Source organism: Styela clava, chromosome 6 (genome assembly GCF_964204865.1).
Source record: "Styela clava chromosome 6, kaStyClav1.hap1.2, whole genome shotgun sequence".
Classification (NCBI taxonomy): domain Eukaryota; kingdom Metazoa; phylum Chordata; class Ascidiacea; order Stolidobranchia; family Styelidae; genus Styela; species Styela clava.
Genome location: NC_135255.1, coordinates 3550762 through 3573529, shown reverse-complemented (window position 1 = coordinate 3573529; position 22768 = coordinate 3550762). Strand labels below are relative to the sequence as shown.

At 33.6% G+C, this 22768-nt stretch overlaps 3 protein-coding genes across 7 annotated transcripts; 1 reads left to right on the top strand and 2 right to left on the bottom strand.

The window, feature by feature from the left end:
- The first annotated feature begins 4438 nt into the window (after positions 1 to 4438).
- LOC120330836 (uncharacterized) lies at positions 4439 to 11212 on the top strand. 5 transcript variants are annotated; one of them, XM_078113672.1, is made up of 6 exons: positions 4439 to 4957; positions 5159 to 7830; positions 8155 to 8349; positions 8450 to 8644; positions 8829 to 8930; positions 9286 to 11212. In XM_078113672.1, exons 2-6 carry the CDS (start codon positions 5178 to 5180, stop codon positions 9564 to 9566), a joined length of 3426 nt encoding a protein of 1141 aa, XP_077969798.1. In that variant the 5' UTR covers positions 4439 to 4957; positions 5159 to 5177; the 3' UTR covers positions 9567 to 11212. The 5 variants fall into 5 exon arrangements, with proteins under 5 accessions (XP_077969798.1, XP_039253725.2, XP_039253724.2 ...); XM_039397791.2 differs by lacking the exon at positions 4439 to 4957 and having other exon boundaries at positions 4978 to 7830; positions 8155 to 8340; positions 8522 to 8644; XM_039397790.2 differs by lacking the exon at positions 4439 to 4957 and having other exon boundaries at positions 4978 to 7830; positions 8522 to 8644.
- Positions 11213 to 11702: 490 nt separating this feature from the next.
- LOC120330838 (DEP domain-containing protein 1B-like) lies at positions 11703 to 15132 on the bottom strand. The gene is made up of 3 exons (XM_039397795.2): positions 13532 to 15132; positions 13309 to 13409; positions 11703 to 13024 (listed from the first exon to the last, which is right to left on the bottom strand). Exons 1-3 carry the CDS (start codon positions 13769 to 13771, stop codon positions 12814 to 12816), a joined length of 552 nt encoding a protein of 183 aa, XP_039253729.2. The 5' UTR covers positions 13772 to 15132; the 3' UTR covers positions 11703 to 12813.
- A 2557-nt stretch (positions 15133 to 17689) lies between these two features.
- Positions 17690 to 20467, bottom strand: LOC120330938 (DEP domain-containing protein 1A-like). Its single transcript, XM_039397929.2, has 4 exons — positions 19957 to 20467; positions 19214 to 19314; positions 18767 to 18818; positions 17690 to 18056 (listed from the first exon to the last, which is right to left on the bottom strand). The coding sequence occupies exons 1-4, from the start codon at positions 20197 to 20199 to the stop codon at positions 17901 to 17903; spliced, it is 552 nt and encodes a 183-aa protein (XP_039253863.1). The 5' UTR covers positions 20200 to 20467; the 3' UTR covers positions 17690 to 17900.
- Between the last annotated feature and the right edge of the window lie 2301 nt (positions 20468 to 22768).

Below are 22768 nucleotides of genomic sequence, written 5' to 3'. Positions count from 1 at the left end.
GGACGCTTGCCCATAATTCCAATAAGCATACAAAAGTTACTGGGAAATACCGCACTTAGGCGAAAGCCTATGACATACCAATCACAAGTTTCTGTTCATATTGTTTACTATTCCTTACTAGGAAAATCTAGAACATTTTACCAAAAATGGTTTGCAACGATGTAATGTGATTAACACGTTTATTAACTTTTAACATTTGAAAAAATGCTGAACTCTGAAATTTGTTATAAACTCGATTACACCTGTATATGTATTCAACGTGTCAGTCAGGAGATGCAAGAGGAATTTTGTCATCAATCCGAACCCAACTCCTAAATGTTATTCATTAAACTCTAATTGAATCCAATCACTGCTAGGCACTAATTTTCAACGCTAAAAATCGAAATCCAATAATTTTATTTTCATTTGAGTTTGTGCTTAACAGAATTTGCTATTGCATCATAATGCATTTGTTTAACATTAGCAAATGGTAATAAAACTTGTTGTTGGAGAGGAACTGCAAAGAAATGTGATGTGTGGTAGATACGATTGTATTTGGAACATTTATTAAAATCATTTATATAAACAACCCGACATGTCTCGAACTTCATACCCAAATCATATATTATATTATAGTTTGACCAAATTCGGGACATTATTCCAACCCAAAAAAGGGAGCCTCGAAACCGACATGAGGTATGTCCATGTAACAGGTATATCCAATTTTATAACATTAAAAGGATAACAACAATTGCTGATGAAAATTTATTTCTACAGTTTAAATAAGCAAGCGGATAAAGAACTACATTTTCAGAAAAAAATTGAGCGTTTTTAAACACATGCCCAACACCAAACCCAACTTATAAATCTGTTTCAAACAGCAGCTTACACATAACTTTTTAATAAATATTTTATAAAAACCATTTCAGTTTATTTGCTAACGTAGCGTGTTCTCTATGACTCCCTTGCAGTTTCGTGAAAGTTCGAGTTGCATCATGACCTTTTAAAATAGTTTTAAAGGTGTTTTAAAACTATATTTCACCCCAATGATATTTGCAAATATGAAGATATCAAAAAGGTGAAAACCAAATACATTGGTCATAATCAAGTTATAAGCAAAATTCGAATATTCATAAATGATAAAGATGGCGGATAAATTCTATTTTAACAAGATATTTTCAAGCTACATGTTCTACCTATGTTTTAAACATTTCTTTGGGAAGTAATGGCCCTTTAAAAACCTTGCTAGTTCGATAATTCAACGAATTGTTGCACCAAACAGAAATGAATATAATTTAAAACAAACAGATTTCCAACATGAGTATACGTCGTGTTAGCTTTTTAAACATTTTAAGCTTGGCATCAAGACAGAATCAGAGAATTATATTCATTCTACCACGGGTAATCACTGAATACTATCTTGAATATTATACAATATTAGTAATTTTGGATGCGATATATGCAGACAATATATCAAGAAATAACACATTTGGAACGTGCTTCGGCAATGCTCTATATTTTCTTAGAATTTCGATCTTTGACCTTACCTACACTGCAAATGATCTGTCATCGACTATTTCTGCAGACATTTTGATTCCAGTCATATGTTGTTGACGAGATGCGTTTTATATTTTTCGATCAATCTGCAGTTAAAAACCGCGAAAAGCCCACTTGCATTTTATGGTAACTACACAAGCTATTTAACTACGTATTTACTGTACGATTTGTGCTGTAAATTTTCTGCGAATTTTATTTTTTTGTTTCCATGTTTCTGCGTCATATTGATTCCAATAGTTAACATAAATTGTGTTCTAACTCCCATATTCTGAATAAGGTGTTTCACATTACGGAATGAGGCATAAACTGTGTTCTAACTCCCATATTCTAGATAAGGTATTTCATATTATAGAATGAGGCCTCTCTTTATTTCAACCACGAATTAGCACAACTTATTCTGCTGATATTCATTTATACTCATAACATGATGCAGCTGAAGAAATTTTCGAAAAGTGCAATTTCAGCGATATCATATTTTGCAAGCGTAGAACTTTTTTATACGATTTTTTTATGCAACACTTTGTGAAAATGAAAAGATAGATGCAGTGCAGTATAATGTAGAAATGAATAAATTAGAGGAAGACATCAATCACCACACTCTTCTATAATTATTTTATATGAAATCATCTTTTTTTTTCAGCTGATCAATTGCTGCACAACAAACACTTTAATCACATGCTTTCAATTTTCGGAAGATACCTTAAAAACTGTTCTCCCTCGCATTCAGCCTAATACCTAATACTATTGATTTGGATCAAATTAGCTTCCTTGAACCGAAAATGTCCGTCATGCTCCCAGGAGAGTTTGGCTTCACAAGAATGTTATGTTACGATTCGACGCGTCGGGCCTTACTTTTTTTGGAATATATCGGAATAGCATGCAACTTGTACTTTTAAAGTAAAGATGAAACGGTTGAAGTTGGCTAAAATTTTCGAGCAGCATTAGGACTTGAATTATTAGTGGCCTATTACTCCCATTAGTGGCCTATTAGTTAGATGTTAGAGTAACGTACGAAGGCAATAACAAACCGAAAAGCACTCTGCACATAATTGTTTTGACTCATGAAAGTCATGAAAAAAACAAATATATGAAAAGTAAAAAATACAAACCATTCGTAATGCTGTACACATGGACGTTCATAGACTCTTACTGGAGTCATTATTAAGCAATTAATTGGGTTGATTTACTTACTGGTGCGATATCATCTTGGCTTCAAATAACCTTTTGCGAACTATGCGAGCGTTTATGAGCGGGGCACACTGTAGTGGGTATATACGCTATACTTTTATGTGCCGTTACGAAGCATATTATTAAATTAAACGCTCTCTGTACTTTCTAACATTATTTTTCAAACTATCTAGTTGCATAGAATAAATTCAGATTTAATTGAGCAACCTAGAAGGGCTTTCTTGCATAAATTTAATTATACTAGAAGGAAAGTAATTTAATCTGACATTTTAATTGCTGCTTTGATTTTATGTAGTAGAAAGATAGAAAAAAAATATGTATATATGTTTTGGTGCGCGTGTAATACATAGAATTGACTGCAGAAGATCGAGAAACGTTTAAATCGCACAATTCTAAATATGAGCAAAATACTCACACGCACATCGGTGATTTTCTTGTTGACATAAATTTCACCTACAAAAAATTCCGCAAGATAGTGTGCTGGAGTAATAAACGAACGAAATGATTAGAGAAAGTGCGTGGCTGTGCTGGTACATGTTCTATTTCTAGTATTCAGCATAATTGTTTCATCACAATAATCTCACAATGACGTATAAATCTAACTATGACATAAGAATTGTTCAAATACTCAGATAAAGTAATTTCCATAGTGCTTATATTTGGCTAACGACCATCGCGACCACAAGTATGTTGTTATGTATTTTACTATCTGTGACTACAATACACGATCAGTTGTTTGAAGTGAATTGGGGTTTGTTGAGATACAAATCCTCATCATACACAATACACAAATACGTGGTGCAGTAGAGTTCAGTTTTGTTTTGACTGCTGTTTCTTTATTAAAGAAATATCACAACATAGCTCAATCGATTTTCTTTTTAAAAGTGATATTTTTGTGCATTTATATCCTCCCTACTAAACATATTGGAAGCAATAAAATCACTTAGCAATTGATTATCTGCAATTATGGACATGGAGCACCACTGATCAAGTATTTAACACGTAGAAGCTCTAAAGTTCATTCACTATGAACCAGCAATATCTAGTAGTAGCCAACATTAGAAATAATTTTTGTAACTACTTTTGTAGTAAAATGAAACAAAGTAGGACATATACACAAATAAATATGAATTTTGAAGCAGTATCAAAAGTTAAACAAAAATGAAAGAAGAAGAATGGCTTTTTTGGCCATTTTACCATTGGGTGTTCTATGGCGAAGAGTGAATAAGGATCTCGATGTTCTAAAGTCTAAACAGAAAAAAAGTTATTATTAAAGACTCGCAATTAAATTAGGAATATCCCTCTTAATATTAATCATAGGAGGATGCACTTCAACAACTAATGCGATTAACTTTCAAACTATGTGCAATGGTCACATGATCACTTTTTCTAAATCTGGAACATTGAATGGTAACTGTCACTGCTTTGTGCTTTATTTGTAAAGACAACTTGGCCTATACTGCAGACGGTGCACTCTAGCATGAGTCTGGAAAAAAGATTTGCTTTTAGATTACAATCATCGTCGTATCTTGGATTTCAATGAGATTTGACGCTGTAGAGCTCACAGAATTTATAAAGTCAACAAGCAACACGGTCCACGCACATGTAACTGTGACCATCATACTGTGTAGATTGAGGGATATTGAGAATACCATGAAACTTATATTCACTTTGTGTTTAGCTGTTTGATTATTTTAACCTTCTGAAAGTAGCTGTTTGTAATGTACAATCTATATTCCTAATTATATACTGGATATTTGGTCAATCGGATTGGTCAAAGAATACTCACATGACGTTTATCTCCGTTTCTCCACAAAGTATTAAACGCCTAAGGCGATTTTTGTCGTTTGTCTTACTTATACTAGAATTCCAAATTGTTACGTTACAGACGTATAGACTCAAGTGTTAGTGTATTACTCGTGTGTGTAGCTTGTCTAATTTGAGCACAGGATTTAGATGCCAATGTTTCAAAGTTAACGTTAGAGATATAGAAATGAGTTTATAACATAGTACTAAACGTACTTTTTAGCAAAGAAATCTTGTTTAGTGTATTTTGCTGAAGTTAGTTAGTTTATTGAATTACTGGTTTTGTTACTGTGTTTGTTTCATTCTCCTCCATAATTATTTCATAACAATAGTAGGCTAATACAAGTCGTAAAATGTACAGTTACCGCCCCTTTGTGCCATTTGTTGCGCTCGAGGGCAAAAGAATAAAATAAACAAAGTTGGGGTGGTAAGATCGGAATTACAATATTATATATGTGTACTTTTGTTCAACTGTAAACAATACCAACAATAAACCGACATGAAATTCTTCTTTCGTCGGATGTTTTAATTTCGTTTTATATTATAGATTTAATATCTTCCATATGTATATTTATTTACAATTCAACAACAGTATATTAGGCGTGCTTAACTTTTTATTATTATTTAGGTCTAGGCTGTAGATCGACATGGAAAAAACTAAATTTGGACTGAAGTGGATTTATTGTTCATACGTGCTGTGTATTGTTCATCAAAGTTCCATTTCATCAGCTGCAAATCTTGATAGATTCCCTGGGCTCCTTCACAAAGATGAATCAACCGACATGGATCTTTATTTAGCTCGTAATGAACATCAAGAATTGGATAACTCAAAAAGTGATGATGCATATTCCAGTTCCGCTGAAGATAATACTCATTATGCTTCGAATAATATACTAGGAGAATCGAATCTTAGTTTTATCGATGGCAAACAGAATTTAAAAAGTGTTTTATCGCAAGATATCAATTCAAATGTTCTTCCAAATATATATGAGACAAATCCGCAATATGCAAAGCTTGGTAATTTACCTGAAATTGATCCTATGTCTGCAGAACAATCAACTACTGAAGGAAATGGAAATATTGCAGAAGGTATCGAGGCGAACATTCCTGATCCAGGACCTTACAGTGAAAGTCTGTCAAATGTAGAGCAAATTTCTAATCCGTATTATGATGGTCAAGCCTTTTCGTTGTCAAATAAAAATTTAAAGTCCGCCCACAATTTTGCTTTATCTTCTAAAAAGGCATCACTGCGGGAAATTCCTGTAAATTCCTCATCCAATAGCAATGTCGTAGCCGCGTTTCTTAAAAATTCCACCGCATTGTTGCATGAAAATTCAATCCCAGTTGAGGGTATAATTATAGGTGAGTCGCATGACGAAATCGACACAGATTCAAAATCTAAAAATTCAGTCACTGATCCACTGCTGCATGAAGACATTACTGTGAACGATTTGACTAGGAATACGTACATAAATCTCAAAAGTAAAGAATCTTCCTCACTTCCAAGAACTTCAGTGTCAAATGAACCTGTTGTGTATTCCTTGGTTGACGAAAACTCGAATAATAATCAAAAAGGTGAATTATTTAATGATGACCTCGCTTCGACCAACGATGAATTTATTGGTAAAGTGGCAAAAAGTGGACCCAGTCAGGAATTTTATGGAAATTCTTTCAAACCAATCTCATCTGAAGAACCTCGCTCACATTCTTTGCAGCAAAATCCTGCTATAGAATTTCCAGCAGTATCAACAACAGATGTCCTGGGAGATAATTATAACCCCGAATTTTCAGAGCACTCATTAGAAACAATATTCGGGGAAGAGCAAGAAGAGAATAACCCTGTAAATAACTTATTCAACGAACCGATCAACATTCAATCTGAAAACATATTGCCTGAAAATAATGGAGGAACTTCGTTATCTGAAACATCCGATGAAACTTCATTCATCGGGGATGCATCACTTTCCCCGCCAGTATATTCGTTACCTGAGAATGAATCTATTCTAGGATTATCAGTGGAGAGTTCGGAAGGTTTATCATTGAATGCTCCTACCAGATTCAATACTGAAGATGTGCCACTACATCCAGTCCCTGTTAAATCAAATACAAGCGATTCATCAGTCAATTTTCCTGACAATGATTCTTACTCTAACGACGCTCCAATTAATTCAATTCCTCATGATTCGAGTATTATAGATTCATCATTCAGTGCTCTTTCTGCTGATTCTTTTCCTGAAGATACATCATTCAATTCAATCCTTCACGAGTCGAGCACTAAAGTTTCACCACTCAATGTACCCGCAGATGGTTCCTTCCCTGACGATGAATCAATAAACCCAATTTCTCAGGATTCGACCACTAAAGATTTATCATTCAATGTTGCCGAAAGTGCTTTTACTCCTGTCGATACCTCAATAAATCTAATTCCACATGAGTCGAGTACTAAAGATTACTCACTCAATGTTCCTGGAGGAGGTCCCCTGCCTGGCGATGCATCAATAAATCCAATACCTCTTGAGTTGAGTCGAAATGATTCATCACTCAATGCTCTGGAAAATTATCCTATTCCAGACAATGTTTTAATAGATCAATCCCCACATGAGTCAGTGACAGCTTCTTTTGTTGAAGAGAACGATGGTAAACTATCTTACAATAATTCATCTGGTGATATTTTTCACGATGACAGGGATGAGGACACATTCAACAAAAACCCTTCTGTGATAATGTCTGTCAAAAATGACACAATGGATGATCTTGGAACTAAATATATCAATATTTCTGCAATAAGTCCATCTACAGATAAAGATTATTACAATGCATCACTTTCAACAAGCAAGGTTTCAGATAATGAGGAAATAAATTCGACAAGCGAAAGCATCCAGTCAGTGTCAGAAATTGTTGACGAAAACTTTTCTATTGGTGTAAATATTATAAAGGAAACCTCAAACACGACCAGGGAAAACTTGCCTTTGACAACAGATATTATAACTGCGCCATCTAATGAAAATGATTTTAATACTAAACAACAAACAGAAACTCCAACAGCAGCCAGTGTGAATAGTCAACATCTGAATAATGATAGCAAGGAAACCCGTTCCGACATTGCGGAGACAACAACTTCAGTATTACATGAAAAAATGATTGAAAATGTCACTGCTCCTATTTTAACAATGGAAGTTTCAATGGATAGTGAAACTGTACCTACACTGCATTCTAAAATAGATGAAACTACAAGCACATTAGTTGGTTTGACAACTGAATCAACACCAAACATACGCGAAGAAACGACAGATCAAAGAGGTATTTTTAAAAGGTTGAATCACAGTTTCGATATCAAGAAGGTCATAGACAACATTGTTTTGTTTTTAGCGGAGGTCGACTTCTTATTGTTTTTGTCATCGTTCAATCGACGAATATATATACTAATTCGCACTACGTAACAAAGTGAGTAAGCTGAGCCAGACTGTAGCAGCCCCCTGTCTCTAATTAGCAATGTTTTCTGAATAGCCTCGCCGAGAATAGACGGAACCTATGTAGATCAGCCCACAAAATGATTTATAATGCCTAAATTTAATCGCATTCTCACGAACTGGTTACTAATTCATTGCTTTCAACCTTTTTCAGTTGCAGATCAAACAGATTTCGAACATATTCAGGACATGGGTGAGGAAGAAGATTATCCAGAATCTGAGATCGTCGGAGAAGCAAAATATCGTTTCGAAGCCGATGAGATCGAAACCAGCATTGAAAATCCAATTTTTGCTGAGAATAATAGGAAGGATTCCGATTATAAGCAACTCACTGATCCAGGTACAACAGGTACTTTTACATTTTTAGTTTGCTTCATAGTATCGACACCACTATTAAGATTAGAAAAAACTTAGATTACTCACCATTGTATACCAAATTCATAATTTAGAATCGATGCACTCGTATAAAAATGTTAATGGGCGTGATGATAATGATGTAACTACAAATTCGATTATGGCAGAAGAGATTACTTATCCACCAGAAGAAGATATACATTTTGGTCGAACCGAGGATTCACCGAAAGTAGTACATGGAGACCCGGTTACAGCGGATCAAAACGATTTCACGGAAGAAAATTTCCTAGGTGTGATATAGAACAAAAACATATTCTACTCGTTCACAAATTTTCTAGATAACGTGAAGAAACTAGAATCTTTTTATATATATTTTGAGTTTTGCCAAGATTTGAACGAAATGCTACCCAGTCATAGATAAGTACTATTTTTACCCTTTTTTATGTCGTTACTAACCATTTTGTCATATTTTAGAAGGAACAACAGAAATTGAACATGACGTTACTGACGATAGTGAGATAGAGGCAGATGTATTGGCATCAGATACTGGATCCCCTGAATACAAAAGTAATGGAGGTAGGCATTGAATAAACATAATACAGATGCACAGAGCCCATTGGTAGAGCAACGTTAAATATATAAGAAGAATAAAAATTGAAAAAATTAGAAAGTACCAGAATTGTACATGTAGATTAAAGTTTAATAGTGCGGCACTGTAATAGTATTGCCAATTCACTTCGCTTATTATACTTACCACGAATGAATCAAAGTTAGAGGACGAAATAAAGTGGTTAATATATATTTAATACTTTGTGCGTAAAGTACAATTATCAACAAATATTTTCCGTTCTGGGAATTCTAACATGAAAGGTTATGTGCAATAGAATCAAGTTCATTTATTTATATCTCATAATCCCCCAATGTCATTTAGATGAAGAGAAGAACAAAGAAAAAGATGACTTGGCACAAACGACATCTGAGGATGACTCAGATAATAAAATCGAAGTCGCGGTTCCTAGAAGATCCATTTTTCCAGTTCTTATGCTACTTTTTATTGTTATTTCATTACTAATGATATGCTCAAAACTTCCCTCTTACTTTTATAGCACATGGGTATCATTTCGAAATTCAAACTTACGTGGCTTGCCGTTTTCGCGCAAATGGTCTAAGAAAGGTTACTCAATAGTTCCTATGGGAGATAAGTCTGTGTAGTTAAAAGATAACTTTAGAAACTCTTTTATTAAAAATGGCTGTGGTCAACACAGTTTATTAGTTTTTTTTTAATTGAAAACCACGCTGTTATAATTTTGTGACACATGATAAATTATTCAATTTTTATCATGTTTTATCTTTTGTTGTCATACTATGGGGCATAAAACTATTGGACGTTTGAAATTTATTTATTCAACTGTGAAATTCAAATATTAACCTACAATAATTATACATAACGTATTGTATTCTCTAAGTTTTTAGCATAATATGCATCATTGTTTATTTTCAATGAGCCTTTTTCATGCCTTCACTCCGAATGGGACTCTGTTAAATCAGTTATTGCTGTTGTGTTGCCAAATAGTCCAGAGTTAAATAATTTGCATTTATTCAATTTATGTGTATACAGCTGTAAACTTATTCTTTTTATTATTATATTTATGCATATACGTGTTCTGCAAATATCGTCCATAGTTTTTTCGTTCAGGTGTAATATATTGTATTTGAGTATATTACCTGTAGTCATAAAAATTTATTGAAATGTTTTGAAATAGGAAAACATATCAATACCACTTGTATTAAACTTCTAACCGAGACTTTTTAAAACATCAAAAGTCTAATTAACAATTCCACCAGAAAAATTAAAAATCTGAATCATTCATAAGTATTGATTTTATTTATACCAATTTTAAAAATAAATCTATTTCAAATTGTTTTTGATGATGACGATTCTATACACTACCCTGGATATTAAACCGTACTAATTTATCCCAGATGAGTTGTGTATTTATTGAATTTTTACTCAGATATAATTTGTACATTAACTTGTGTTTTTAATTTATGATATGATAATAAAAAATTCATAAAACAATTTTAACTAATTGTTATAGGACAGTTCTTTAACTTGAGTCTAGCATACTCTGAGTACTACATTGTAATATCAAAATTTTCATTCACGTCTTTTGGAGAATAATTTTTTTCGAGATATTCAAAAAGTAGGATTGAAAATTTAGTCATACTTTACTGCATATTTTTTAGTTTCCATTTCAGGGTAAAATGACAATTGACAAAAAACATTTTGAGATAAAATTATATATTTTAGAATATCTATTATCTATTTCACGATGGTTTTTAGGCCCACTGAAACGTCTTTAACAATCAACTTCGCTGAAATATTAAGTATAAATATGATGATGTACACGAAAACAACAAACTTGTATCATGCAAACAAGAAACAATTATCAACACAATTCATTGGTTTTCTACTCTCTAACAAAGCAATAACTACTGAAAGTTCTCGTACAAAAATTTCATCTTTCTCTGATTCACGAAGTGTAATTGCTCATCTGATGAAGTATTTTTCACATGCCTCCGTGTGTTTCCATTTTCCTTTTACTCAATTTAATCTCAATTTTTTTTTAAAATTGTTCCTAGCTTCAAGATTTGATTTGACTTGAATTGCTTCGTCGACAATTCCTTTTTCATTGTAATAATTTGGGACAAGCATCTAAGATAAGAATAGACGTGCAGTATTATTCATTTATTGAACGGAGATGGACTCGAATCGAAATTTGCACCTTGTGTGTTTAATGATATAGTGAGTATTGAAATCAAACAGGATTTAAATAAAAACTTCATGCCTCGATATACATGATAAGATTACTTAAAAAGGCGTTATAATAGATGAAAGAGTTAAAATTGATAATTATTTGTAATCAGATGATTTTCTTTCGATTTTTATTATTGTAGACTTCCTTCCTGACATGTGATTTGCTTTTACATTCCCCTCTAAACACCGTATCCGCATTGTTTGTGTTCATTTTTAGTAATCGGATAAACTTTATATCAACTCTTTAAGCAAGGCTATCATACTATATTTTGCTGAGTTAATTCGAAAGTGCTTTTGGTTCATAACCCAAAAAATAGTGTAATGTTCTCTAACGGCAAAACATTTATAAAACATTGATGAAGGCATGCTTGAAATCCCATATAAAAATTGTTATGAAGTACTTCATACCAGAAAGTTGGTAACAGGCACACACAGCTATCATATTGTTTGCATTTGCGAGAGGGGAAATAGTTTACTTTTATTCCAACAGCCTGTATGCCTTTATCTTTTATAAGAATACACTATTCGAATTCATTGTAATGAATATATTTCAAAAATTGTATAAATGAATCAAAAAATAAATAAAAAATGGACATAAAGGAAATAATATGGAACAGTTAGTGCAAAACGTAAAATATAAGAACCATATTGAAGAACTAAATAGGAATTAATAGAAAAGATTATCTTTTGTTTCTCCATAACGTTCAACCAGCCACCGTGAACTTCTGTAACGTTTGGTTCAATAGCATAGGTCAGGGATGTGTAACATTTGAAGCAAAGGTACCAGATACAAATAAATGGGTGAAACTGTGGGCCGCGCCTTAATATGTACTTACTTCCTAGTAGCTGCAGACACGACAATTTTGAGTATTGATCTTGTGACATGCGTTGTTCGCTTGGCACAAGCTCAGATAAAGGCTTTGCAACGCAGAGGAATCGCACGTACTAGATTAAACCAAATTGAATACTCGTTTCGCGGGTCGCACACCCTTCAAAATTGTACCTTCTCCGCGGGTCGCACAAGTTTTCCTTGTGGGCCACATTCGATCCGTGGGCCGCAGGTTGCACATCCCTGGCATAGGTTATTCTGATTAATTATGTGCAAAGTGATAAGTGTTTCCAGAGTATTCAATTGTCAAATTAGCAGGATTTTTAGAATTCTGTGTCGAAGGAATATATATAGCTTAGTCATAATCCTCCCCACCCGGAGACTCATCAGAACATTGTGATGTGATAAATTTCTTGAATTATTGTTATCCAAATAAACTGCATCGTTGTTAGGAATTATTTCCATCTTGACATGATTGTTTTACTTCTGATTTTCTGAGTAAAGGATCCATTCGTTCCCCCTGATCAGATAAACCATATATATTCTTCATGGCTGAATGCGTCCGAACGGTGTTTTTACGTGCTGGTTTTTAGAAACATCATGTTGAAAGAGTACCTGTATGTTATGTCATAATTGTCTTATCGTGACGTGAAAAATTTCTCGGTTTGTTTGTTTCCGTTGTTGTACATTCATTGTTGAGATGTATCCTTTGACTTCTCCTCCTATTCGAGTCATTTTTTCACACTGATTTGATTTTCACATTCTGTGTAACTGAATGTACGCGATGTATAGTAAAGTGTTTAACTTGAACTTTATCTAACATTTTGAGTGATTGCATGTATTCTTGTAAATACTCCTGATCTTCTAGCTTTTTTTACAACTGTTGGACTTGATATTTCTTCGATATAATTCAATCCACGAAATATTTTTCTGGTTAATTTATCAGTTCCGTGATGCCTTTTTATCTTATATTTATTCTTTGTTGGCGTGGTATTTGCGTATCCATCTTTCCAATCTGCAAATCTAAAAAAATTGTGGTGTTAAACAATGCAATGTAAATCTAAATAATAAACCAATTTTTTTCATCATATTTCTGTAATTAAGTTTATTATTGGTGTCTATACTACAAATTATTCCAAATTTAGACACAAATGGGACAATGTGATGCAAAAGACAGTTCTGTTAGCTGCTACTTTACATCACTTCATGATTCACAAAGTACAGTCAATGTAATAGACACTTAGAAATTCACTTCATTCCAGAAAAATCATTAATGTTCATACATTCATGTATGAAACGACATATACCTGTATAATTTGCTTGAATCAGAAAAAGTTTCATTTTCCCACTGACCATCCACCGCTTCGAGGACATGTTCCGAAAGAAACTTTTGCAGAAGTTTGACGGCCTAAAATAATAAGGAACAGTTAGTTAATAGTGTAATGCTATATTCATATATTATTGTGATTATTTTTGATGAATCTAAACTCAATTTTGTTAGGATTTTGTTTGACACTATTTAGCATTTACCTGTTCCTTCGTAATTTCTTGTGGAAAATTTTCGTTTTCTTGCAGAATTTGAAATAGCTTATTTACGGCTGATGATCCGGAAAAACAATTTTCAAAACTTTTCAAATGTCTTCGCTTTTTCTTACAAACAACACGAGCACGAAATGACATGACTAAATCTTTCCATATGACTGTAGCTCTGTACTTTTCGTTGCTTTGTTTGAAAGAACATTGTCTTGCGAGTGTTAGTCCACATTCCATAATGTTCGTTCTTTGTTTATTTCCCTTGCTTGGATGTTACTTGTATAACTGTAGTCGTTGCAAATGAAAATCCCAGAATTCGTAATACTTTCTCAATAACCTTTACTAATTCTTCAAGAGTTGTAAAAAGTACTCAACTCAGTATAAGGAGTAATAAATAACTGAATGACTACAATCTCCATCAAGACCATTTTATAATGCCCAGAAGACACTCGCTCTTGTAAAACACGATAAAGAGATATAACTTCTAATATTTAGTTGTTTTATGATTTGATTAAATTTGTGATAAGGCGGTAAAGAGTTTGTTTGAACTTGGAATAGAATCGTGGATTATCGCATTGATAAAATTGAGAATAATTTCTAAAGTAAATATTGAGATAGCGTATACACGTTCCGTCAATTAATTAGGTTATTTATCCAACCTCCTCTAAGGCATATTCATCTTTAATGACGCCTTTAGCCTTGAACAATTTATCTTTCAAGGTTATTTTACATAAGAACTTTAGCAAATATTAAGAAACAATAATGGTAATTAGTCGACATCCGTCACAGTTGTCCGGAATGGAATGTACACGCGTGCTGTTCAGGACGGAAAACCATGAATTTATAATCATTCTCTCTGTAACTTTAAACTGAGTAATATTAATAATAATATAAAAAGACTTCACTGGGATCAGAATAAAACCACTACCGAAAAAAGCGTATGCGATTAAAAACTGCAAAAAAAATAGGTTGACGACTTTCGCAGCAATTTCTTTTCCACATATGCAATAAAATTTGATAATGAGTATAGTGGCAATAAATAAATTAGGTATTGAATTATAACTGGTGAAATTTACATTTAGTTCACATTTTGTACCACTTCTCTCTTCAAGTATGTTTGGTACATACCATTGTCATTTGCATTTGCTTAGCCTAATTTGATTTTGTGTCTGGAAAAACGCAAACAAACAAAACAATCAACTTTAAGAGCATTTGCTTGGAGCAACGCAACGCCTACTCACTCAGAAGTAAAGGAAACTCGTTTCTGATCAAATTAAGGGGCGATCAGTCCAATTCTAAGAGCTAATAATACTATATATTCGTGGCTGTGTATGAGGCCAACAAATACTGATTGGCATGAAACTTGAACCAGTTCGAATCAATACCATCAGGAAAGCAGTCACGCTTGGCTGAAGATCTTGGTGTGAACATAAAACGAAATTTGGTAACTATACTGTATTAGGAAAATTTCATGGTCATTAGAACCGAATATTATATGATTTTAAGTTAACCAAACCTAATGATAAATATTGCAAAAATGATTTAATTGTGGTTTGATGACAATCCTGGTCGCAACTGCTTTCATGTTGTCAATGACTAAATAATTCACATTCTAAATCAATTTCTTATCGTAGCTATCCGCGGTCCCTCTTATCTATATATACATAAATGTCTTTGATACCCATGTCATAGAAGTATATACTATAATATTTATGCGTTTTTAGATTATTTTATCAGACAGCAGAAGACAACCCTTTATAATGTAGTTTTGTAGAAACTCACTTTTGCAAGAAATATTTAATTTAAAATGCATATTCTGCACGATGTTCCAGCGTGAAGCCCAAAACTCCCCAGTCATTGAATCACTCGTGTAATGAATTCATTATTACCAAAAACTAAATTCAATGAAGAATTGTTCTAGATATTTAAAATTTAAAATAATACCCAAATAAGAAGAAAAGCTAGTGCAGTGAGAGTTAAAATTATTGTGGCTGCTAATGCTAGCTGCTAATTTTATCGGGTCTAACTTTTCACTTCATCCTATGTGCAAAAAATGTCGTATGCTCGTAGCAAGATCATCAGAAATTATTTTGGGTACAAACAGTCTTATGCCGAAAGAAATACGCAAAAATGTAGTTCATTATAAATGCTTTTATCAGAAAATGTAGTTTGTGACAATAGAATTTGGCACAAATGTACTTCCGCAATAAAGAGTGTACAAGCAAATGTACTTTTGCGAGAATGTGTTTCTCTAGATCTAGAACATTCTTTTGCGCGAAAATAGTTGAAGGGGGTGTATAACGTCAATACTGATTGGCGGGAAACTTGGACCGGTTTGAATCAAAACGATCAGGAAACAGTTACGTTTAGCTGAAATTTTTGGTGAGAACATAAAACAAAATTGTATAACTATACTGTAAGAGGATAAATTTCAAGGGCATTAGAATAAAATATTATAGGATAAGTTAACTAAACCTAATCACGAATATTGCAAAATTGAATTAGTTGCGGTTTGATGGCCATCCTAGTCGGAACTGCTTTCATGTTATCAAGGGCTAAATAATTCGCATTCTAAATCAACGTCTTATCGTAGCTGATAAGATTAGTATCTTAAAGATATTATTGAAAAACTATCCGCGGTCTCTTTTATCTCTATACATAAATGTCTCTGATATTCATATCACAGAAGTACATATGCTAAAAGATTTATGCGTTTTTAGATTATTTTATCAGACAGCAGAGATCAGGACAAATTCATAGTATTTGAAAATTCATGATGCAAAAAGCGTTAATAGAAACAGATAGATTGAATTCATGAACGAATCAATTGCCAGAAACAAACGGAATAAAACCATTTGTCGATATTAATGATAAAAAAACGATATCGTTTTACGAAAGCGGCAATTGAAAAATATAATTTATGCCGGAACGTACTTTTTCGTAATGTAGTTTTGTAGAAATTCACTTTTGCAAGAAATATTCAATCTAAAATGTGCATTCTGCACAACGTACCAGCGTGCCACCCCACCCCCAGTCATTGAAGTCACCATTTCCAAAAGATTAAATTAATAAATAATTTTTCTAGATATTTAAAATAATATTTTTAGATATTCAAAATTTTTGATTTTATCAAAACCACTCTATACACACATCTTTCTTGCAATAGTCCATTTGCCCTAAATTTCGTTCATGCAAGGGTTTCTTTTTGAAATTTTTCATGTCAGCAAAAGTATGTTTTTGCAAAACTATTTGCAAATACATTCACACGCAAAAACAAACGTTTGCGGCCACTCAAACTATCTTCCTGCATTAGTAGACTGTTTTGGCAAAATAATTTCTAGCAACCCAAACACCCAAATAAGAAGAAAAGCTAGTGCGATGAGAGGTAAATACATTTTGACGGGTAATGCTGCCTACGAATTTTATCCGGCCTAACTTTCACTTCACACAATGTGCCAACTATTAGGCACGCCATTCATTGTGATTGTTTGCGAGACAGGTGTGAAAAAACGCCCCTGTAATTACTATTGACAGATGCTTGTAGTCAGGCCACAAGAAAGTATTGTGGGGGAACCGAAATCCGTATGCCGAAGAAAATACGCAAGAATGCCGTTTTTAAAAAATGCCCTTTTTTCAGTAAAAAAAAAGGTTCGCGATAATATATTTTGGCACGAAGGTACTTTCGCAATAACGAATATTTACGCGAATGTACGTTCGCGAGAATATGCTTTCTAGAACATTCTTTTACGCAAAAAGAGTTGAAGATATGCCACCTATAATGAAAATTTTAGGCTAATTTCATTCGAAGTTCATCTGCAATAATAAGGTTTTTTTTACGAATGACTTAATGACTGTTATCGAGGTGCATGCGACATCTTTCATAATTAAAGAAAGTTGGAATGAATACTCAAAATCATATTCTTGGAAATGTCTATTCTTACAAGAGTTCTTTGCCACAAAATCATATTCTTGCAAAAATAAATTCCTGCAAAAGGTCGTTTTCATATAAGACTGTTCTCAACCTCCAGTTGAGAATTTCGTTAACATGCAAATATTTATATTCTTTGCTAACTCGTAAATCAACCTAAAAACGTTTTGGAATAGGAAAACTCAAACAAGCTAATCCCGTTGTAATAGCAAGCAATCAAAGTGACATTTCATTACTCTAAGCAAGAAATCATAAAACTGATTTATTTCCAGTATAACATTAAAGAGATAATGATTCCAAGAAAGTAAGTTTTATATCAGAAAAATCGTCGAAAATAACACAAACAAATTTTTGGTATGATATGGTTGGTCATATAAAAAACACACGGAACATAAGAAAGATATATAAATAATAAATTTGCTTCAATATAAAATCTTGCTAATCAGTTACAGCCATAATGCAACTTGGTATCAGTCGAATATCGTCTTTTCTAGTCAAATTAGTCTTTTTCGTCGATTGCTCATGATCCGTGTGACGTTCTTTTTCTTCCAGAATGTTTGTTGAAAACCGTTTTATCGTTGGCGGGGACATCACCTGTAAAAATTATAAAGCGATTTACGCATATTGCAAGATAATTTAAAAAAAGAATTTCCACTGAATAAAATTAGAAAACCACGGTATTATAAGTGGAAAAATGTTTTCGAATAGAAATAAATTTAAATTAGAGATAAAAACCCATGTCTACTTTTCTAAAACAGATTCATTGAAATTTTGATATGTGGGGTTCAATACGTGGGAATATCACCCACAATTGGCTACCATAATAGGCAGGCTTGTCCATGAGACAGGGATGGGACGGGACAGCACATATTTGTATTTTCCCATGGGATACGTAAACCTTATGATTTTCAGGGAAATGATGATAAAACATTTCGTTATGGTCTTATGATCTATATTTGAGCATAGCTCTCATGTTAGTTATTAGGAGCAAAATATATTCAGCCTTTACAATATACTTCGTGAAGGGACTGATGGACACATGTATTATAGTTATGAATATAAAGTTAACAAAGTCCGTGAATTTTGTTGTTTTGCATGTCTCTTCGTACATGTAGTCATATTTAGTAGACGCTAAACCTAAATTTAACAATTTTTATTGAATTGTATTCCAATGGGAATCCCATGGGACGGGATGGGGCAGGCATAATTGCTATGGGATGGGAATGGGACAGAAAAATATGTCTCATAGACAAGCCTGGTAATAGATGTATTTTGTTATTACAGAGTTTACATACAATATTTACCTTGCAACGAGAGGATAGCGATGGAGTAGCACATGCATATTCTTTGTTGAATCTAAATTCAAAACGAAGACTTAGAATAATATAATCTACTTAATCGAATGAATAAATCGTAAACCAATACATTTCTTTTCCAAAGTTGTCAGTGGATAGATACATTGGCTCATGCATATATATTGTATAAATGAAAATCTAATAAAGTTGGTTAAATCGAAATCAAGCATACAGTGTGTCAATACAACATGTTCAAACCGAACCCAAATGACTCGTAGAAAATTCTACCACAGATGATAAGAATGCAAGTTAGGAAAAAATTTCAACTTTTACCCGTACCTGAATTTGTGGGTCGATACTGATGACTGACCCAAACTTATTTAAAACCAAAAGTTACACGAACAAAATGTTATAAAATCGGATTGTATACTGCCGGTTTAACAATAAAATGCCCACCTGTATAAACGATTTGAATCAGAAAATGTTTCATTTTCCCATTTTCCGTTGACCGTTTCGATCACGTGTTCCGACAGAAATTTCTGCATCAATTTGTGGGCCTTACAAAAATAAATAAAATTATTTCATGGTGTTAGGCAATGTTCGCTCTAATTTTTTGTAGTATGTGTGCGCAGAAATTTTGGTGTGTGCGCACATTTTTGGAAATATTTGACTAATATTTGTGCAAAAACCAATGAAGAAATTTTGGCGTTCTAACCGGGTAATGGGTGGGCCAACAACAAACTTTCTCAACCTGCCAACCGAGCACATTGTTACATTACATCGAAATACGTCTGTGCGCAGGAAATCTATGCGTGTGCGCAGCCTCTGAAAGCTGTGCGCGCGCGCACACGCGTACATCTTAGAGGGAACACTGGTGTTAGGTGATAAAATCAAAGAAGTTCAAAGTTGAAAACAACTTTGAATCATGTTAAGACAAAATATGTTGTTGATTCAATAGAATTTCGGGCATCACATGCCAAATCTCATTGCTACCGTCGACTATACAGAGACGTTAATTAACAAAAAATTATAGCATCTACTACCCAACACAATTTTCAACATAACTTGAGTAATTCTATTTTCAACGTTTATACGGTACTGTATTTTATTAGAAGAATAATTTACCGCAATATCACAAAACTTCCATTCATGATTTTCCAGTTTATTGTCAAATCAAATATATACTTATATGGGCATACCTGCTCTCTGGTAACTTTCCGAGTAAAATTTTGATTTTCAATCAAAACAGCATGCAAGACGTGGATGGCACCAGCTCCAGTAAAACAGTTAGAATAAGTTTTCAAATTTCTCCTCCGAGTTTTACAACACATATGTATTCGAAAAGATCCAATAAGTTCGTTCCATATTGCTGTAGCTTTGTATTGTCTCGGAATCATTTTGTGATCGCTTCTCGACGCATGGTACGTTGAATAAAAGTCCATCGCTAGAGTTAATCACGCAAAATAGTCTCTAATGACGTAAATTCTGTTAAGTAGAGGCATTTAAAAATGTTACGTTAACCGGCATTTATTTAATTCTGATATTTCAATAATTCTGAAGTCTTTTTTTCGTTTCATAAGAGAAATTTTATTTCCTTGGCCCATGAATAATCGCCTTAGCTTTTTGCTATCAATTCGATCAATTTTTGCTATTAATTGCTTAATTTCAAACTATTTAGTTTCTATGTTAAAACCATAATTACTAACGAATTTTTTAAACACTTTCAGTTCATCCTGAAGGCAGGACGATCTACTTCTACTACGCCATTACAGTCGTCAGCGAGGTTATAAAGCAAGAAAATTTGTAACGATGCGCAAGATTATAATAAGTAGTCATTATTTAGTTGTTCAAGTGTAAACACGCTTCCTTTTTTCGCTATCGAAACAATTAGGCGACCCTTTGCTCTTAATTACACAGCTTACGCATTTTTGGAACCGGTCTTACAATCTATCCATCCGTATTAAAATATTACTGTAATAATTGCCTTTGTTTGCGTTAACTTGTCGCAATTTGAATACTCTGTCTTGTCTTTGTCTTGTCGTAGGGGACGTTATCACTAAGTCACATCCGATACAGTTTCAAATGAATAATGACTAGATAATTAGTGATCCTTTGTTAATGATGATTTGGAATCAAATAAATACTAGTTCAATTCCTTCTTATAATTGAAGCTTGTAAACCTTTAGCACAATACTTTTGTTCCGTTAAATTGAACTTCAATATTTTACACTAACTTTGCATCGATCATGTTACAAAGCATACAAGCTTGTTTTTAGTTATTAAATTTATTAGGGAATTTAGGACATCTAAAGATTTGTATAGGGTATTGGAATAATGTTGAGAAGCCTTATGCATGTTTTTATCCTCCGTTAATTTTTATCTTGTCCTCATTGTAAAAACGTCTGTGCCATTAGGGAGATTCGATTCGCAGTCTGGCCCACATCTAACTTCAATGAAAGTGATTGATGTTGTTCGTGTTTGGGCCTTAAGGTAGGTCTTTCAACAAATTTGATTCATGTGGCTTCGCTCAACTTTGGTTTTGTTTTTGCTTTTGAAGATTTAATTCTATACATTGATTGCTCTAAAATTAACTAGACTTTATTTAATTAACAGACATGTAGTCCGGCAGAATTGGGCCTTAACATTGTTTTGGGACATAAAGTTTTTTTTATTGTTTAGATATAATGTATATGACATATATAATGATACCCAGGTGGATGTGGAGTATATAATGTTGAGCAATTTTTTTAAGCGGATTTGAAGCAGTGGCGTAGCCAGGGGGTGGTTTTGCGGGTCGGAACCCCCCTCTTTTAAAATGTAAAAAAAAATAAAATCATTTTTCTGTATCATAGATAGCAATTTTCCGTAGCTTAAAATGCTTTTTAAACTCTCAAAACTACTAAAAACACGCGAATTCCAGCGTTCGATCGGACCCGCTAGCTGTTTCGATCTGACTTGGCAAAAAAAAATTCAGACCCCCCCCTTTGAAAATTTCTGGCTACGCCCCTGATTTAAAGTATTCGGTCCAAGATGACGCACATCCTGAACCCTAATCGGGTAAACATACAATGTTCAGGTTGTGCGCCATCTTGGTATGAATACTTCAGGAGCGCCTTTTTGTTAAAAACAATTATTTCATAGCTACATGGTTTAGTTTTGCATACATAGTAACATTGAATCTCCTGACAATGTCAGAAATTCAATTTCAGTGAATAAATGGTAGTTTATTTCACTAATACAAGCCAAGGTCCATCGACAGCATCTAGCCACTTTCTATTGCGCTCTTCAAACTACATTTGCGTTGCCGCGCGCATTTCGTTTTCCTAGTTTAAGCTTAGGGACTTAGGAAATATTTTATTAGTTGAATTGGATTGAATATTTGACCTCGTCTTTCACTCCGAACAAGGCCATGAAAAACCATCCACTGGTATCTAAAGATGTGTAACGTGTTTTCTTTTGGAAGAACCGCAACCTTTCAGTGCTGCATTGACTTTGGCAAAATTAATATATGCTTGTGGAGATAGAAGGTATGCGTATGCAAAACCGAGATGTGCACCTGTTATGCCAACATAGTTGAGTCAAACGTTTTTGAATACTAGTACATCACACACATTTTCCTGCGTGCGTCGGTTGTACGTAGTAACGCGCACATTTTTGCGCACATGCATCAAATTCCACTTGATTATTGAGCTATAGGTTTTTGACGAGCTTTTGTGTATGATTTCGTTCCATAGAATTTGTATGCTGTTCTAAAGAATACTAGTTCCAGATTTTTCATTCATTCAAACCGCATGTTGAAAGTAAGTTTTGTAATATTGCGTGTTGGTCTCCAACATCCTCAAATCGGTGATGCCAGTAAATCTTTAATACACAAAGATTAGTAACATCTGCAATAAAAACAGCAGTACCCACTCAAATGACAGCTGGGGGATGGATACTCTTAGTATCTGCTCCATCGCGTGCCTCTTACAGTCTTACCAGTTTGCATGAGTGCCAATTGGTATCTAAGCT